This window comes from Sorex araneus, chromosome 9, assembly GCF_027595985.1.
Source record: "Sorex araneus isolate mSorAra2 chromosome 9, mSorAra2.pri, whole genome shotgun sequence".
NCBI lineage: Eukaryota > Metazoa > Chordata > Mammalia > Eulipotyphla > Soricidae > Sorex > Sorex araneus.
Genome location: NC_073310.1, coordinates 25,672,704 through 25,687,319, shown reverse-complemented (window position 1 = coordinate 25,687,319; position 14,616 = coordinate 25,672,704). Strand labels below are relative to the sequence as shown.

Below are 14,616 nucleotides of genomic sequence, written 5' to 3'. Positions count from 1 at the left end.
TAACTGCTTATCATGGTTCAAATATATGCATACCTATATTTTCTAAAATTAATGTATGTAAAAACAATTTTAACATTTTTTTCCAGTTGGCAACTGGATGGATTTATGGGGAAGTATTTTCAGACTCATCTAAAGTTCAACCATTAATGAAGCCATATAAACTATTATCTGAAAAGGTAAGTAATTTAAGTACACTTTGAACATTTTTGAAAATTCTTTCTTACTATGTAATTTCTTATTACAATGTCATCTTTTATATGGTGACTTTTACCTTTATTTGATATTTGGTTAGGCTTATCACAGCCCATTGCTTCTCTTTCTTTTTGTCTAGGAAAAAGAAATTTATCGTTGGCCAATCAAAGAATCTTTAAAAACAATGCTGGCTTGGGGTTGGAGAATTGAAAGAACTCGAGAGGGAGACAGTATGGCCCTCTATAATCGGACTCGACGTATTTCCCAGACGAGCCAGGCAAGAGTCATACTGATGAGCCTATTGACATGATTATTTAAACATAACATTAACCTTTTATTTATTTTTGGTTTAAGGATCACACTGGGTGATGCTCAGGGTTTACTCCTGGCTCGGTACTCAGCGATCTCTCCTGGCAGGTCTTGGGGGTCCTTACTGAATGCTGGCCATCCAACCCTCATTGGCCAGATGAAAGGAAAATGCCCAAAGCACTATACTGTCACTCCAGTCCCAACCTTAATCTTTAATTTAACTACTATTCCCAGACCAATCACTTGAACACTCTGAAGACTTCACAACTTAGAAGAGAAAATGGAACTAAATATATTCTTACTTCTGTAGTTATGAGGAGGTTGAATTATTAGACACCACATGTCATCTTGCTTTTTCTAGCTAGTATAAAAGAATAAGGCCTTAAACTTTTATGAATAAAGGCTGTAGAGCTCTTCAATAGATGCAATTTAATTGTCAACAGAACTTTCTCCTTTCCAGGGAGTGCTGAAGGTAGTCTTTTAGGGGGTGGGGTGGCAGTCACAGAATGTAGCGATCCTAATCTAGAGCCCACGTGGATGGTCCACTTGCCAAGGGAAGCCATGCAATACGACAGGCAGAGCAAGAATCTCAGGAGAGCTTTTCTTGTGGCCATAGCACGCATCTTGAATTCTCAACCAACATAACAAAGGCTCTGACTATAGGACTTAAGATTCAAGGTGGCAGGCTAAAGCACAGCCTGCATCTGCAGAACCTAGATATTAGACCAGAAACCATAATACATATCCAGAACACAGACAGAACTCTCAGGATCTGGACACCAAAGGGGTCATCAGTGACCACTGGAAAATTAACAAAAAATATGCAAGTAGGACTGCATGAAATTAAATGTTTTCTGCATAAAAATAGAAACTCACACTAAAATAGACATCCAGTTGATTGAACAAGAGGATTAATATCCAAAATCTATAAAGCACTCATGAAGATCAATAATAAAATAATCAATGACCATAAAAAATGGAAAGAAAAGATGAATAGACACTTCCATGAAGAAGATGTACAGATAGCCAAGACTTTATTTAAAAAGAAAAAAAAACTGCTCATTATCACTTTGGAATGTGTTAATTAACCAAAAAACATAAATTAAAATGACAATGAGGCATCACCTTACACCAGTGAGAATAGCATATATTGAAAAAAAAAATACCCTGAAAACACAAAATGTTGATGGGAATGTGGTGACAAAGGAACCCTTAGTAACTGCTGTTCAGAATGTCACTTGGTCCAGCCTCTATGGTAAATAATAGGGAGGTTTTTCAAAAATTAGGAATGGAGCTTCTGTTTGACCCAGATATCCTATTTCTAGGCATCTGCCTCTAAAATGCAAACACATTAATTTGAAGAGACACACACCCCTATGTTCATTCCAACTCTTAGTCTAATAGCAGTGTGTGGAAACAATCCAATATCCAACAACAAATTAATGAATACAGTTCTGGTACACATACACAATATAATACTATGCAGCCATTAGAAAAAAATCGTCATGCAGTTCATGGCAACTTGGGCTAAATTGGAGGCTGTCCTGTCAAGAGAAATAAACCAGAAGTAAAAGAACAAATATAGGATGATCTCACTTGTCTGTGTTATATTGAGAAGCAAATCAAGGCTATAGAAAATTTCAATTGATAGTAAACCTTGGATACGAGAATACAGACATGAAAGTGCCAGGAAGAGGGAAGAGGAACAAATTAATTTCTGGGAAATAACAAAAGAACGTTAAGTGATGCGTCTTGAGCACATGTGGTGGTGCTAAGGGAGATAATAGTATGCATCGAAACCATAATTGGCAATTAACAAATAATGGGGTAGCTGATAAGGGAAGGAATGTTGGACCAGATAGGACATGTGGGTGGAGGGAGAGTCAGGGGCATTTTGGTGGGTGGGTAGAAAGTATCTTTGTACCTTAATGTCAGAAAATGAGCATTCTTGTAATGCTTATCACCAAACTATAATAAAAATTTAAAATGAAACCAAAGAATGCTATGTATGACCTGACATTATTTTGTTAAAATAAGTGATCATTTTTATTAACCTTACAGTCCTATTTTATTTTAGTCATTTTCTATTACTTCATAATGTGACTTCTCCTCTCATTTTGTGATTATACAAATATTTTCTATGTAATAAATAAAGCCAACATTTTGAAGGCATCAGTTTTTATAACAGATAGATGTAAATTATTTGCTAGCATGAGTTTAGAATCAACATCCTAAGCTCCTATCTAAAGTTCTGACTTCCTCTGTGATTAAAACAAAAAAAAAATTGAGGGGTTGGAGTAATAGTACAGTGTTAGGGCGTTTGCTTTGCACATGGCTGACCTGGGTTCAACTCCCAGCATCCCCTATGGTCCTCTGAACACCACCAGGAGTAATTCATGAGGGTAAAGCCAGGAATAACCCCTGTGCATTGTCGGGTGTGACTCAAAAAGAAAAAAATATCGAACTCTGTCTAATGCAGCAAGGTCTCTATAAGCTAATTGGTGTATATTTCTGGTTTCAAGTCAGATTGTATGGCTAATAGTTAATGTCTTCATGTGTACTTTCTCTACCTTGAGAATGACAAAGATCAGAACACATATTTTAAAAGACGGTTATGAGAGTTTTGTGTTATAATGCTTAAAAATCATTTTAGAGTGATGATTTTTCAATTAGTTTTAGACTTTATTATTAATATTATTATTATTATTATTGGGCTGGAGCAATAGCACAGCAGTTTGGGCGTTTGCCTTGCACACAGCTGACCCGGGTTCGATTCCTGCGCCCTCTCCGAGAGCCCGGCAAGCTACCGAGAGTATCTTGCCCTCATGGCATAGCCTGGCAAACTCCCCGTGGCATATTCAATATGCCGAAAACAGTAGCAACAAGTCTCACAATGGAGACGTTACTGGTGCCCACTCAAGCAAATCGATGAGCAACAGGTTGACAGTGACAGTGACGGTGATAATTATTATTATGTGGATCAGTGACATTAGTAATGCCCTGTTTGCCATGAACCACTGGAAGACTTGAGCCAGGATTTTAGGAAGTTACTCATTTACTGTGTAGGGGGTAATATGCGTATATGACAATTTGATAGGGAATAGAATACAGTATAATCAGGAAGAAAATAACTACACAGGAGTTAAGGATACAGATTTCTTTGGAAACTTTGACACAAAGGAGGGCATACATTTTTGAAAATCATTGGCACGATTCCACTCGTTCTCAACAACCAGCTATTTTTCTCCACTTTATAGTTTATTATCCAGTGTCTGAATTTCATTGCAAATGCAGGATAGAAATTATTTCAACAAATGTAAAATAATCTTGAAAGATGAGGGGCATGGGAATGAAACTTTCTAAAAGTGTTATTATGGCAGAAATAAAATACCTGGGATACTGGTGGTGGAGAATGTGCACTGGTGGAAGGATGGGTGTTTGATCATTGTGAGATTGTAACCCAAACATGAAAGCTTATAACTATCTCACTATGATTCAATAAAATTTAAAAAATAAATACATAAATAAATAAAATTCTAAAAATACAGGTCAGGATGAATTTATTCATTTCTCCACAAATATTTATTGGACATCTACTTTTTTATCTTATTCTTTTAAATTTTTCAGATAGTTTAATAAAAAATTTAAAAATTCCAATCTCATAAGCTTATACTCAAATGATGAAAGTAAAACCTAGCTGTAAATAAATTATATGTTATGTTGAAGTTTGATAAGTATTGTGTAATGAAAAACAACTTCGAGAGGCACATTGGGAGCGCTTAAGGTGAGTGATGGATGTCATTAGGACTTGAGATTATTATACAATGTGTTTGGGGTGGATTTTGTTTGGTAGAGACCTGAAAACTGGGAGATTTATCTAGAGTTGGGGACAGAAGGTTCTAAGCAGCACATATGCCCTAAATTGAGTGAAAGTGTGTGAGATTTATTCTAATACTTGTGAGAGACATCACAGTTGCCTGTAATATTGGAGTTGAGTAAGTAATGGGAGAGGAAGAGAGGTCTCGGGAGTCAAATCATACTGTAGACAATTATGATAATTTGCTAAGTGCCTTGAAGTTAAAATGACTTTTAGAATGGATTCTGCTTATTTACATGCTATAAATTATAATAAGTTGAGTGGGGGCGTGGCCTCTCTTTTCTTATTTTAAATGTTCAAAAGTATTCATCACATTTGTTCAAAAGATTAAATGTGACAACCCAAGTGCCCAAGAACAGACGACAGGTTAAAGAAACTTTGGTACATCTACACAATGGAATACTGTGCAGCTATTCGGAAGATGAAAGTCACTAAATTTGCTTCAGGGGATGGTCATGGAGAGTATCATGCTAAGTGAAATGAGTCAGAAAGAGAGGGGCAGACATAGAACGACTGCACTTATTTGTGGAGTATAAAATATCATAATATGAGATTAACACCAAAAGACAGTAGAGACAGGGCGAGGAAGATTGCTCCATGGTTGGAAGCCTGCCTCATGAGCTGGAAGAGAAGGCAGCTGGGATAGAGAAGGAATCACTAAGTCAATGATGGTTGGAGGGATAGCTCGGGATAGGAGATGTGTGCTGAAAGTAGATAAAGGACCAAACCTGATGGCGTCTCATTATCTGTATTGCAAACCATAATGCTCATAAATAGAGTTTAAGAGGGAAACTGTCTGCCTTAGAGGCAGGTGGAGGGGTGAGACTGGGGTGGCAGGGATACTGGGAACATTGGAGGTGGAAAATGTGCACTGGTGGAGGGATGGGTGTTCGATCATTGTATGACTGAAATTCAAACATGAAAGCTTTGTAAGTGTAGCACATTGTGATTCAATTAAAATAAAGATTAAATGTGACAATCTTTGCCCCATATACAGACGCATTCACACCTGAGGCTTGTGATTGTTAACATTGCTAATAAAAACTACAGTTAATAAGCATTAAAACTCTCGACTATGGTACATAGTACAGGTAACTTGGAATTACAGAAGACCTGGTCAGGCTTCTATTTCTGCATATATAACATAAATAAATAGTAATGGAAAACAAAAAATATTATGTGCTTGAATAAAAGTAATCTACTTAGGGCTGGAGCAGTAGTGCAGTGTATATATAGAGTGCTGGCCTTGCACACAGCCTACCTGGTTTAATTGCCTGACATCCCATATGATCCCCTGAGCACTGCCAGGAGTAATTCCTGAGTGCAGAGCCAGGAATAAACCCTGACTATTGCCTGGTGTGGCTACAAAACAAAACATTATCATCATCATCATCCCATTGTCAGTTCTCTCGAGCAGTCTCAGTAATGTCTCCATTCGTCCTAGCCCTGAGAGTTTATAAGCCTTTCATTACTTATCCTTCCCAGTGGTGCCACATTGAAGGCACTTTCAGGGTGAGGGGAATTAGACCCATCATTGTTACTGGTTATGGCATATGAATACGCCATGGGGATTTTGCCAGGCTCTCCCCTGCTGGCAGAAAACTCTCGGTAGTCTGCCAGGTTCTCCGAGAGGGAGAACTAAGTTATAAAATTTCGAGGCAGAGCACTTCTGGGAGCTTGGTTTTATAGTCTCTTGATGTTGGCTGTTGATGGGATTACACAGTGTCTGGGGCAGTTTCTGTGTGTGGCTGCTAGCTATTGGAAAATGGGGGATCTGGGTAGAAGAGGTGCAGTCCCAATCCGAGTAGCCTTGGAGATCTTGGCCCTGGGTTCCGCACACCTGGGTTCCTCTGCCGGTTCCTTCATGCATGAGGCTTGTCCGAATGTGTGGAGAGTGGCCTTGAGCATGGCTGTAGCTGGATTCCGCAAGTCTTCAGGAATCCAGGGCTCTGCTTGGGGCGGGGAGGGAAACTCAACCTACCCCCTCCAAGGGGCCCCAGTGAGGACAGCCAGGCACGGGGGCAAGAGACAAAACAAAACAAACAAACAAAATAATTCTACTCATTTTTTTAACGGACCTCAAAACATGAACATAGAGCTAAAAGAATATAGATTTTAATTATGCTGGGAATATAGCCAAGATATATTAAATACTGGAAAACTTATTTTGAGAAGAATGTTATGAGTTATATTTTATTCATTACTTCAATACCACCTTATTAGTGTTAAAGCACACATTTGTCACATTTTAATATCTGTAATATTAATAATCATTTTTAGTCCAAAATTTGATGAAAAGTACCTTTTGCTAGATTCTGAAGTAATAAGATGACTAAGATCCAGCAGAGTATACAGCGTAGATGAAAGGATCATCAAAATTTGAAAATACACTCCCGACAAAGGAGTACAGACACCATCAAAGAAGATGGATGTTCAAAGCAGAAAGACCAACTCCTTAAGAGGAGACTGTAGATATCCCACACAATAAGTCAACCCCAAAGCAACAATTATTTAGCTTTGAGTAAAGACAATAGAAATGATGCAAATGAATGTATCATAGATACCTTTTTGAAGTAGAGATAGGATTTTGTGACCAATATATGGTAATAGTTAGTACTTTTGAGAAGTAATCAAAATGATTGCTATGCCTCTAGACTGGGAGCTCAAATTAGTGACATATTAGGTGTAATAGGAAGAAAGAGGTGCTTGACTCGGGCCAGGAAAGAATCAAAAATTTTATTTTAGTTACAGTGTATCACAGAATTATGGCTGCCTGAAATGACAGCCATTCACTGGCTACAAAAGTGCTTTTTAGTTGGATTTTGCCAGTGTTATTAAGTTTTTATACGCTGTTATACACTGATTAAAGATTTTGATAGTGAGATTATTTTGAATTTTAATAGACCTGTTTTAATAAATATAATCAAGGATATTTAAAGGTTTCATATATTTTTAAAAAATTACTGAATCACCATGAAATACACAGTTGCAAAGTTGTTAATAATTAAGTCTCAGTCATACAATGTTCCAACACCCATCCCTTGACCAGTGTACATTTCCCAACTCCAATGTCCCCAGTTTTTCTTTCACCTTCTATGTCCCACAAATAAAACCTGCTTCAATGGCAGATGCTTTATCTCTCTTTCTTTATCTCTGTCTCTTTCTCTTTCTCTCTTATTTTCTTTTTAGTCACTGTGGCTTGTGATACTGTTATTGAAAAGGTATTATGCATATCACTTTACCTGCTTTCAGCAGTAAATTGAGTACAAGCCTTGTACCCATTATGTATGCACTTATTTTAACTTTTTAAATTTTTATTTAGATCTCATGATAAGCAATGCTGTTGCTAGTAACCTTTCCAGAATACAGTGTTCCAATACCATATCCACTACTAGAGAATCAGCGTCCCTTAAAAATATCTCTAGTGCATTTGTGGAAGAATGGGTGTTGGAACACTGTATGAGTGAAACCCAACCATAATCAGCTTTGTATCTGTATTCTCATGATTATTCAATTAAAAATAAACCTCTAAAGCCCTTGTATCCCTATGCACCACTCCCCCATCAGACTCAGTTTTATAGGCCAACTCAGAGTCTGTTACCATTCGCCATTTTCTATTCTTAGCAAATTTCTTTATATTTTGTATGAGTGAGATCAGTCTGTATTTGTTACTCTCTCTCTGACTCACTTCACTCAGCATAATACACATAACAGTGAAAAGCAGAATTTCATTTTTTCTAACAATTGAATAGTGCTACATTGTGCATTGCTACATTGCTACATTGCTCTCCCTCTTGGAGAGCACAGCAAGGTACCAAGAGTATCCCACCCACATGGCAGAGCCTGGCAAACTACCCGTGGCATATTGGATATGCCAAAAACAGTAACAACAAGTCTCACAATGGAGACATTACTGGTGCCCACTCAAGCAAATTGATGAACAACGGGACGACAGTGCTACAGTGCTACATTGTGCATATATAATCAAAGTTTATGATAGCCTCCCTCTTGTTTTATTAGCACAGGCAGGAGAGATAGCTTGCCCTTCAGTACTTTATCCCTGTTTAGCAAGAGAATATACAAAATTATAAAATATACCAAAATATAATTTAGGATTTATAAGCACAATTCAGTGCTCATTTCCAGTATTAATCACTATCTATCACTATCATCCCGTTGATTGTCGATTTGCCCGAGCAAGCCCAGTAACATCTCCATTCGTAGCCCTGAGATTTTAGCAGCCTCTCTTTACTCTTTACCTCTCTTTACCTTCCTAATGGTGTCTCATTAGAGGCTTTTTCAGGGACAGGAAAATAAGACCCATCACTGTTACTGTATTTGGCATATAATACGCCATGGGGGAGCTTGCCAGTCTCTCCCTTGCGGCAGGAAGTTCTCGGTAGCTTGCCAGGTACTCTGAGAGGGAGAACTAGACTATAAGAACTAGGCTCCTGGAGCTTGGTCTTATAGTCTCTGGATGTTGGCCGTTGATGGGAATTACACAATGTGGGAGTCAATTAAGGGTATGACAGCCTAGTTACTGGAAAATGGGGGATCTGGGTGGAGGAGGCCAAGTCCCGATCTGAGCAGGCTTGGAGATCTCAGCCCCGGGTCCCACACCTGGGTTCCTCTGCCGGTTCCTTCATGCATAAGGCTTGTCCAAACGTGTGTAGAGGGGCCTTGAGCATGGCTAAGGCTGGGTTCCGGAGGTCTTCAACTGCTGGGGCTCTGCTTGGGGTGGAGAGGGGAAACTCAACCCACCCCCACCACCCGGGCCCCAGTGAAGACAGCCAGGCACAGGGGCAAGAGACTCTGACAGTATTTAGTATATATTTTTATATACTTTATTGATGGGTGGGATGAGGTAAAATCCGGGCAGTGATTTAAATCTTCTTACAGTTGTGAAAGTATGTTTCGTTTTAAAAAATTCCCAGACATAGAGAGCAAAGGTTGACAAAGATGCCTTTGTAAATCATCGGACATTTTATAATTTAAATTTAACATTAACTAGATGGTTGTATTTGTGTCTACTATTTAAGCCGTAAAGACATTTGTAAAAATTGGCTTCTTTGGTTATTTACCACTTATTCAAAGAACAATAAATTTCATTGCAGCCAATTAAAATTTTGAAGGAATTCAAGAAGTAAGTGATCCTCTGGAAAAAAATTTAGAATTTTGTATTTATTACTAAATGTATTGATGAGATGACTATTTTTTATTATTCTGATTTGGGGCTTTATTTCATGTTTATTCTGATTATTATTTGTTGAAATTGAAATCCTTTTGTTATCTTTTTGAAAAACAAATTTTGAATTTTTTATTCCATAATTCAAAAACTTTGAATTTTTTATTATGATCATGGCTAATTAGAAATACATTGTATTCTATAGGTGAAATAAACAATAACAATCTGACTGAGAATTCTATGTCATCAATTTGTTCATTTGTCCATTGCACACAATTATTTATTTATTTATTTTTATGGCTTTATTTATTTATTTATTTATTTATTTAATTTTTTACTGAATCACCATGTGGAAAGTTACAAAGCTTTCAGGCTTAAGTCTCAGTTACACAATGTTCAAACACCCATCCCTTCAACAGTGCACATATTCCACCACCAAGAACCACAGTAAACCTCCCCCCACCCCCCACCTCCCCAGCCCCCAACCCCGCCTGTGTAGCTGATAAATTTCACTTTACTTTCTCTTTACTTTGATTACATTCAATATTTCAACAAAAAACTCACTATTATTGTTTGGAGCTCCCCCCCACCTAAAGTCAGACCTGCTGGAGAGGAAGCATTTGATAATTTGTTTTCCATTGCTGAAAATGATGCTGAGAATGAAGAGATATGAGGTCATGTGGCTACAATAGCGGCCGCACGGTTTTGTATTTCTGTATTTTAGTATTTTAGTAACTAAGTCCAGAGAAGTTTCTGCCAGAAGTTTCATCATTGCTAGATCGTTCCTCTCTGCTACATTATATTCCACATATGAGTGCGATCTTTCTATGTCTCTCTCTTTCTTTCTGACTCATTTCACTCAACATGATACTTTCCATGTTGATCCACTTATATGCAATGAAATTGCAATTCTTAAGCCATTGAGATGTACTATGAAAGCATTAAAAAACTTTCAGCTACCCAATTATAATTTACTTGTTAGATATGTTTGTAAAATTATTGATAGCTACTTGTCAGGTTTATCTCAAGAAATCTTAAGCTTGTTTTCCTTAATTTTGTAAGCTACCATATAAGTGTGTTCACAATGTCTTTAATGATTCGTTATTTTTTCATATAAATTACCTAGGTGTCAGTAGATGCTGCACATGGGTATAGCCCTCGAGCCATTGATATGAGTAATGTCACACTATCCAGAGATCTTCACGTAAGTTCTAATGCTTTTAAAGTATGAATTATTATTAAAGAGCATGTGACACTTACCTGCATGTAGTTTGTACCATGAATAATGAATGTGTTGATCATATAAGGGAACTTTGGAATTTATAGCTCTAAAGTTGCTTAACTACTTATTTAAAAAATATATATTCAGTAAAACTGACAATATTTTGCTATCTGTTCTCTTTGTCATTAAGGAAGCTGCCTTGGAATGAATAATCTGTAAAATGAAAAATAAAATTTATTGCCATAAAATATAGAATGATCAAATAATTGTATTGATTTCATCAATATTTATCCAAAAGAACCAAGTACATTAAAATAACAGATGCCTTTATAAGTATGTAAAGATAAAAATCTAAGCATTATGAAATTTGGGCCTTTTGTTACTGTTACTATGTAAATTATTTAAAATAGCATAGCAAATTTTCAAAGCAAAAGTGAAAATAATCTTAGAGGCAACCTTTTTAAAATGCAAAAAAATACAGAAAGGTTAACGTAAGTTATTTAATGTTCACACCAGGTTTGGGAAATTGATCTAGACCATCTGTCTAATGTTCTTTGATTCAATTTTTAATAAAATTGAGGTCAGCTTTAAAAACTGGAAAATTAAATGAAAACATGCAATGAAATATATTTTAAAGTATACAGAAAATTTAAGCTTTATTTAACAAAATGTATTTTAATACAAAATTTTATTTGATAAAAAATTTTATTCAATAAAATATTTATTATAAATAACAATTACCATTCCCATCAATCTGCTTACTATTATGTGATCTCACATATTATTAAAATTCTCTGTGATACAGATCATATCTGTGTTCCTTTTAATGAATTTTATTACTAACATGCTATATTACATTAGTTGCAAAGAATGTTTTACCTTAGAAACTAAAACTCAAAGTTATTTTTTCACGTCATTAAAAGATAAATTTATTGTTAACTATTTTGATCATTTAAGGCTATGGCAGAAATGATGGCTGAAAACTATCATAACATTTGGGCAAAGAAAAAGAAAATGGAACTGGAATCCAAAGGTAATATTTTCTAAATATTCTTATTATTTTTGAACAGTTCAAATATTTTTTATTTCCCTATTCAGAATTTCTATAACTTCTCTTGCCCACCTTAAGATATATATATGTATATATATATACACATATGTATATATATATACTTCTCATCCTAATACCTAAGTGTTTACTAATTACTTATCTTTCCTGACTTCCACTCTTATCTTTTATCTCATCTCTTATCTCATTCCTATTTCTCATCTCAATGTTTTAATTCTTTCAGTCCAGTTGTGTTTTTGTGACTTCTATGCATTTGCTTATTTTCTGAAGTATTTGAAATGCTAATTTTTCCTAAACAATTTGTAAGTTCTGTTTCATAAATATTTACTTCATTTTAGTTTACCTCAAACTGATGACCTTTCCTATAATTTATTAGTTTATATTTAAAGTATCCTGTGTATTCATGTGTGTGGTACAGTAATTAGATATATGAAATATCAATTATTTCCTGTATGAGTTGCTCTCTTCTATCAGGGCTCAGGACCACCTGAGGTGCCAGGACTTCAATCCTGGCCTACCATGCATGTGCTTTCCTTAAAGCAGCATGCCTCCTTCAGTTCTATCTCTTTGTCCCAAAGCGTAGTTGATTTTTACTTAGTGAAAATTTCAAAGGATAGTATAAAATAACATCACATGAGGCTGACACCCAAGGACAGTAGATACAAGGGCCAGGGGGATTGCCCCATAGCTGGAAGATTGCTTCATGAGCGGAGGGAAGAAGGCAGATGGAATAGAGAAGGGATCACTGAGAAAATGATGGCTGGGATCCAGGTGGGATGGGAGATGCATCCCAAAAGTAGATAATGGACCAAACATGATGACCTCTCAGTGTCTGTGTTGCAAGCTATAAATGCCCAAAAGTAGAGAGAGAGAGTATGGGGAATATTGTCTGCCATGGAAACAGGGGGAGGGTGGGAAAGGAGGGGGTATACCCGGGATATTGGTGGTGGGGAACATGCACTGGTGGAGGGATGGGTGTTTGATCATTGTGTGTTTGTAACCCAAACATGAAAGCTTGTAACTATCTCACAGTGATTCAATAAAATTTAAACAATTTTTAAAAAATAAAGAAAATTTCAAAGGATTATTGTCCACATGACTAGGAAAATCTCTTTTTCTTTTCTCTTTTTGGAGCACACCTAGTCGTGCTAAGAGCTTATTCCTGGCTCTACTTTCAGGGATAACTCCTAGAGGCCCCAGGAGACTAAAAGTGCCAGTTCAAGGCAAGCACCTAACCTACTATTCCAACTTTTCGTCTCCCATTAAGCATAAAGATGAGAATGGGTTGGGGTGGAGAGGGAATCTGATAATAAATAAACAAATAAATAAATAAATAAATAAATAATAAATCTGGAGGGATGTTGACACTGGTGGCGGGATTGATATTGAATTATTATATGTCTAAAACTCAACTGTTAGTAACTTTTTAAATCATGGCTCTTTATAAAAAATTTAAAAATATGTATCTAAAGAAAAGAAAAAACTTTCCATTTTTCTCAGTATGTTTGAGTCACTTGGTTTGGTTAAGGTCTAAATTAATAAGGGGTTATTGCCCTTCTAAGTAAATATTCTATTGTAGCTAGCATTTTGTTACTTTCTGACTATCCATTATGGGTCCTGCTACTAAAGTTTTTTTTTAAGCATGCATTGCATGCAAATGTCATTTTATACTCTACATTCTTCTAGTATTGTTCAGTATTTATATAGACCATGTATATAGGTATATAATTAGGAGATAAGCACAATGCAAGGGTAAATGGTAAAAATGGTCCTCCAAATATTCCCATTCTTCTTACACTGTGTGTATTTTCTTTAAAAAAATGATATTATGACTTAATGAGAACCAAAATGACAGACCACGTAAGGATTTGAATATACAGCCCTGGAACTTGGCTTTTAGGTTATCAAAATTAATGTAAGAGGGAAAAAATGAGTCTTGGAAAGATATCATTACTGGAAATAAGAAAAGTACACAGTGTTGGAATGTTTGAGGCAATGGCCTAGGATTTATGGTATATTCCACATTTAAGGCTTTCCTTTGACAAAGTATCTTACACAAAGAGATCTAGAGTGAGAAATGGTCAGGATTAGTTCTGGGAAAGCAAGTTGGAAATGTACAACTTTACTACGTGAAAATGTGCAATTTGAACATTGCTGTCTGAATTTAAAATAACTGTATTGGACTGGAGAGATAGTGCAACTGACTTAAAGTATGTTGCCAATACCCTCTGACACACAAAAGTAACTGTCTTATTTAGAAGAGTGTTAGAATCAGAAGGTGCTTAAAGTTGTTAGCATTGTCACTGCTTGGGATTGAATCTCTCTCTGAATCTTCCATGAGCTCTCTATTAGATTCTGACCTCAAAATCAATGTAGATTACACATTGAATTGACAAATAGATAAAGTTTTTCTAGGAATAAAGATCAGCTAAAGTAAGCATTCAAAGTAGGTGGTGACAGCAGGGTGATCAAATTTGATCTTTACCTTATAGTATTTCTCATAAATATGTTGTTAAATTATAACTTTCATTATCATAGAAGTTCAAATTTCTTCCTAGAGCAGTTCATAATATATTTTCATTTCTTAATGCTTAAAAATGTTTCCTGGTATTATCTACTGACAGATTTTTTTTTAACTTGACACCATTAGTATCATGTTCTAAAATAATGGGTGACTGTAATATGCTTGTTATTTATTAACTTGGTGGTTCTGGCTGTTTCTTTACATTTTTGTCTCTGTAGTGTCCCCTAATGGTCAGGGA

General features: G+C 36.0%; 1 protein-coding gene across 1 annotated transcript in view; it reads left to right on the top strand.

Moving 5' to 3' along the window:
* The window catches only part of RYR2 (ryanodine receptor 2), a 762,156-nt gene that overhangs the window by 577,390 nt on the left and 170,150 nt on the right, over nt 1–14,616 (top strand). Inside the window, exons 54-57 of the mRNA XM_055147039.1 lie at nt 87–176; nt 332–469; nt 10,690–10,767; nt 11,743–11,818. Coding sequence (XP_055003014.1) covers nt 87–176; nt 332–469; nt 10,690–10,767; nt 11,743–11,818 — 382 coding nt within the window. The remainder of the gene's footprint in view (nt 1–86; nt 177–331; nt 470–10,689; nt 10,768–11,742; nt 11,819–14,616) is intronic.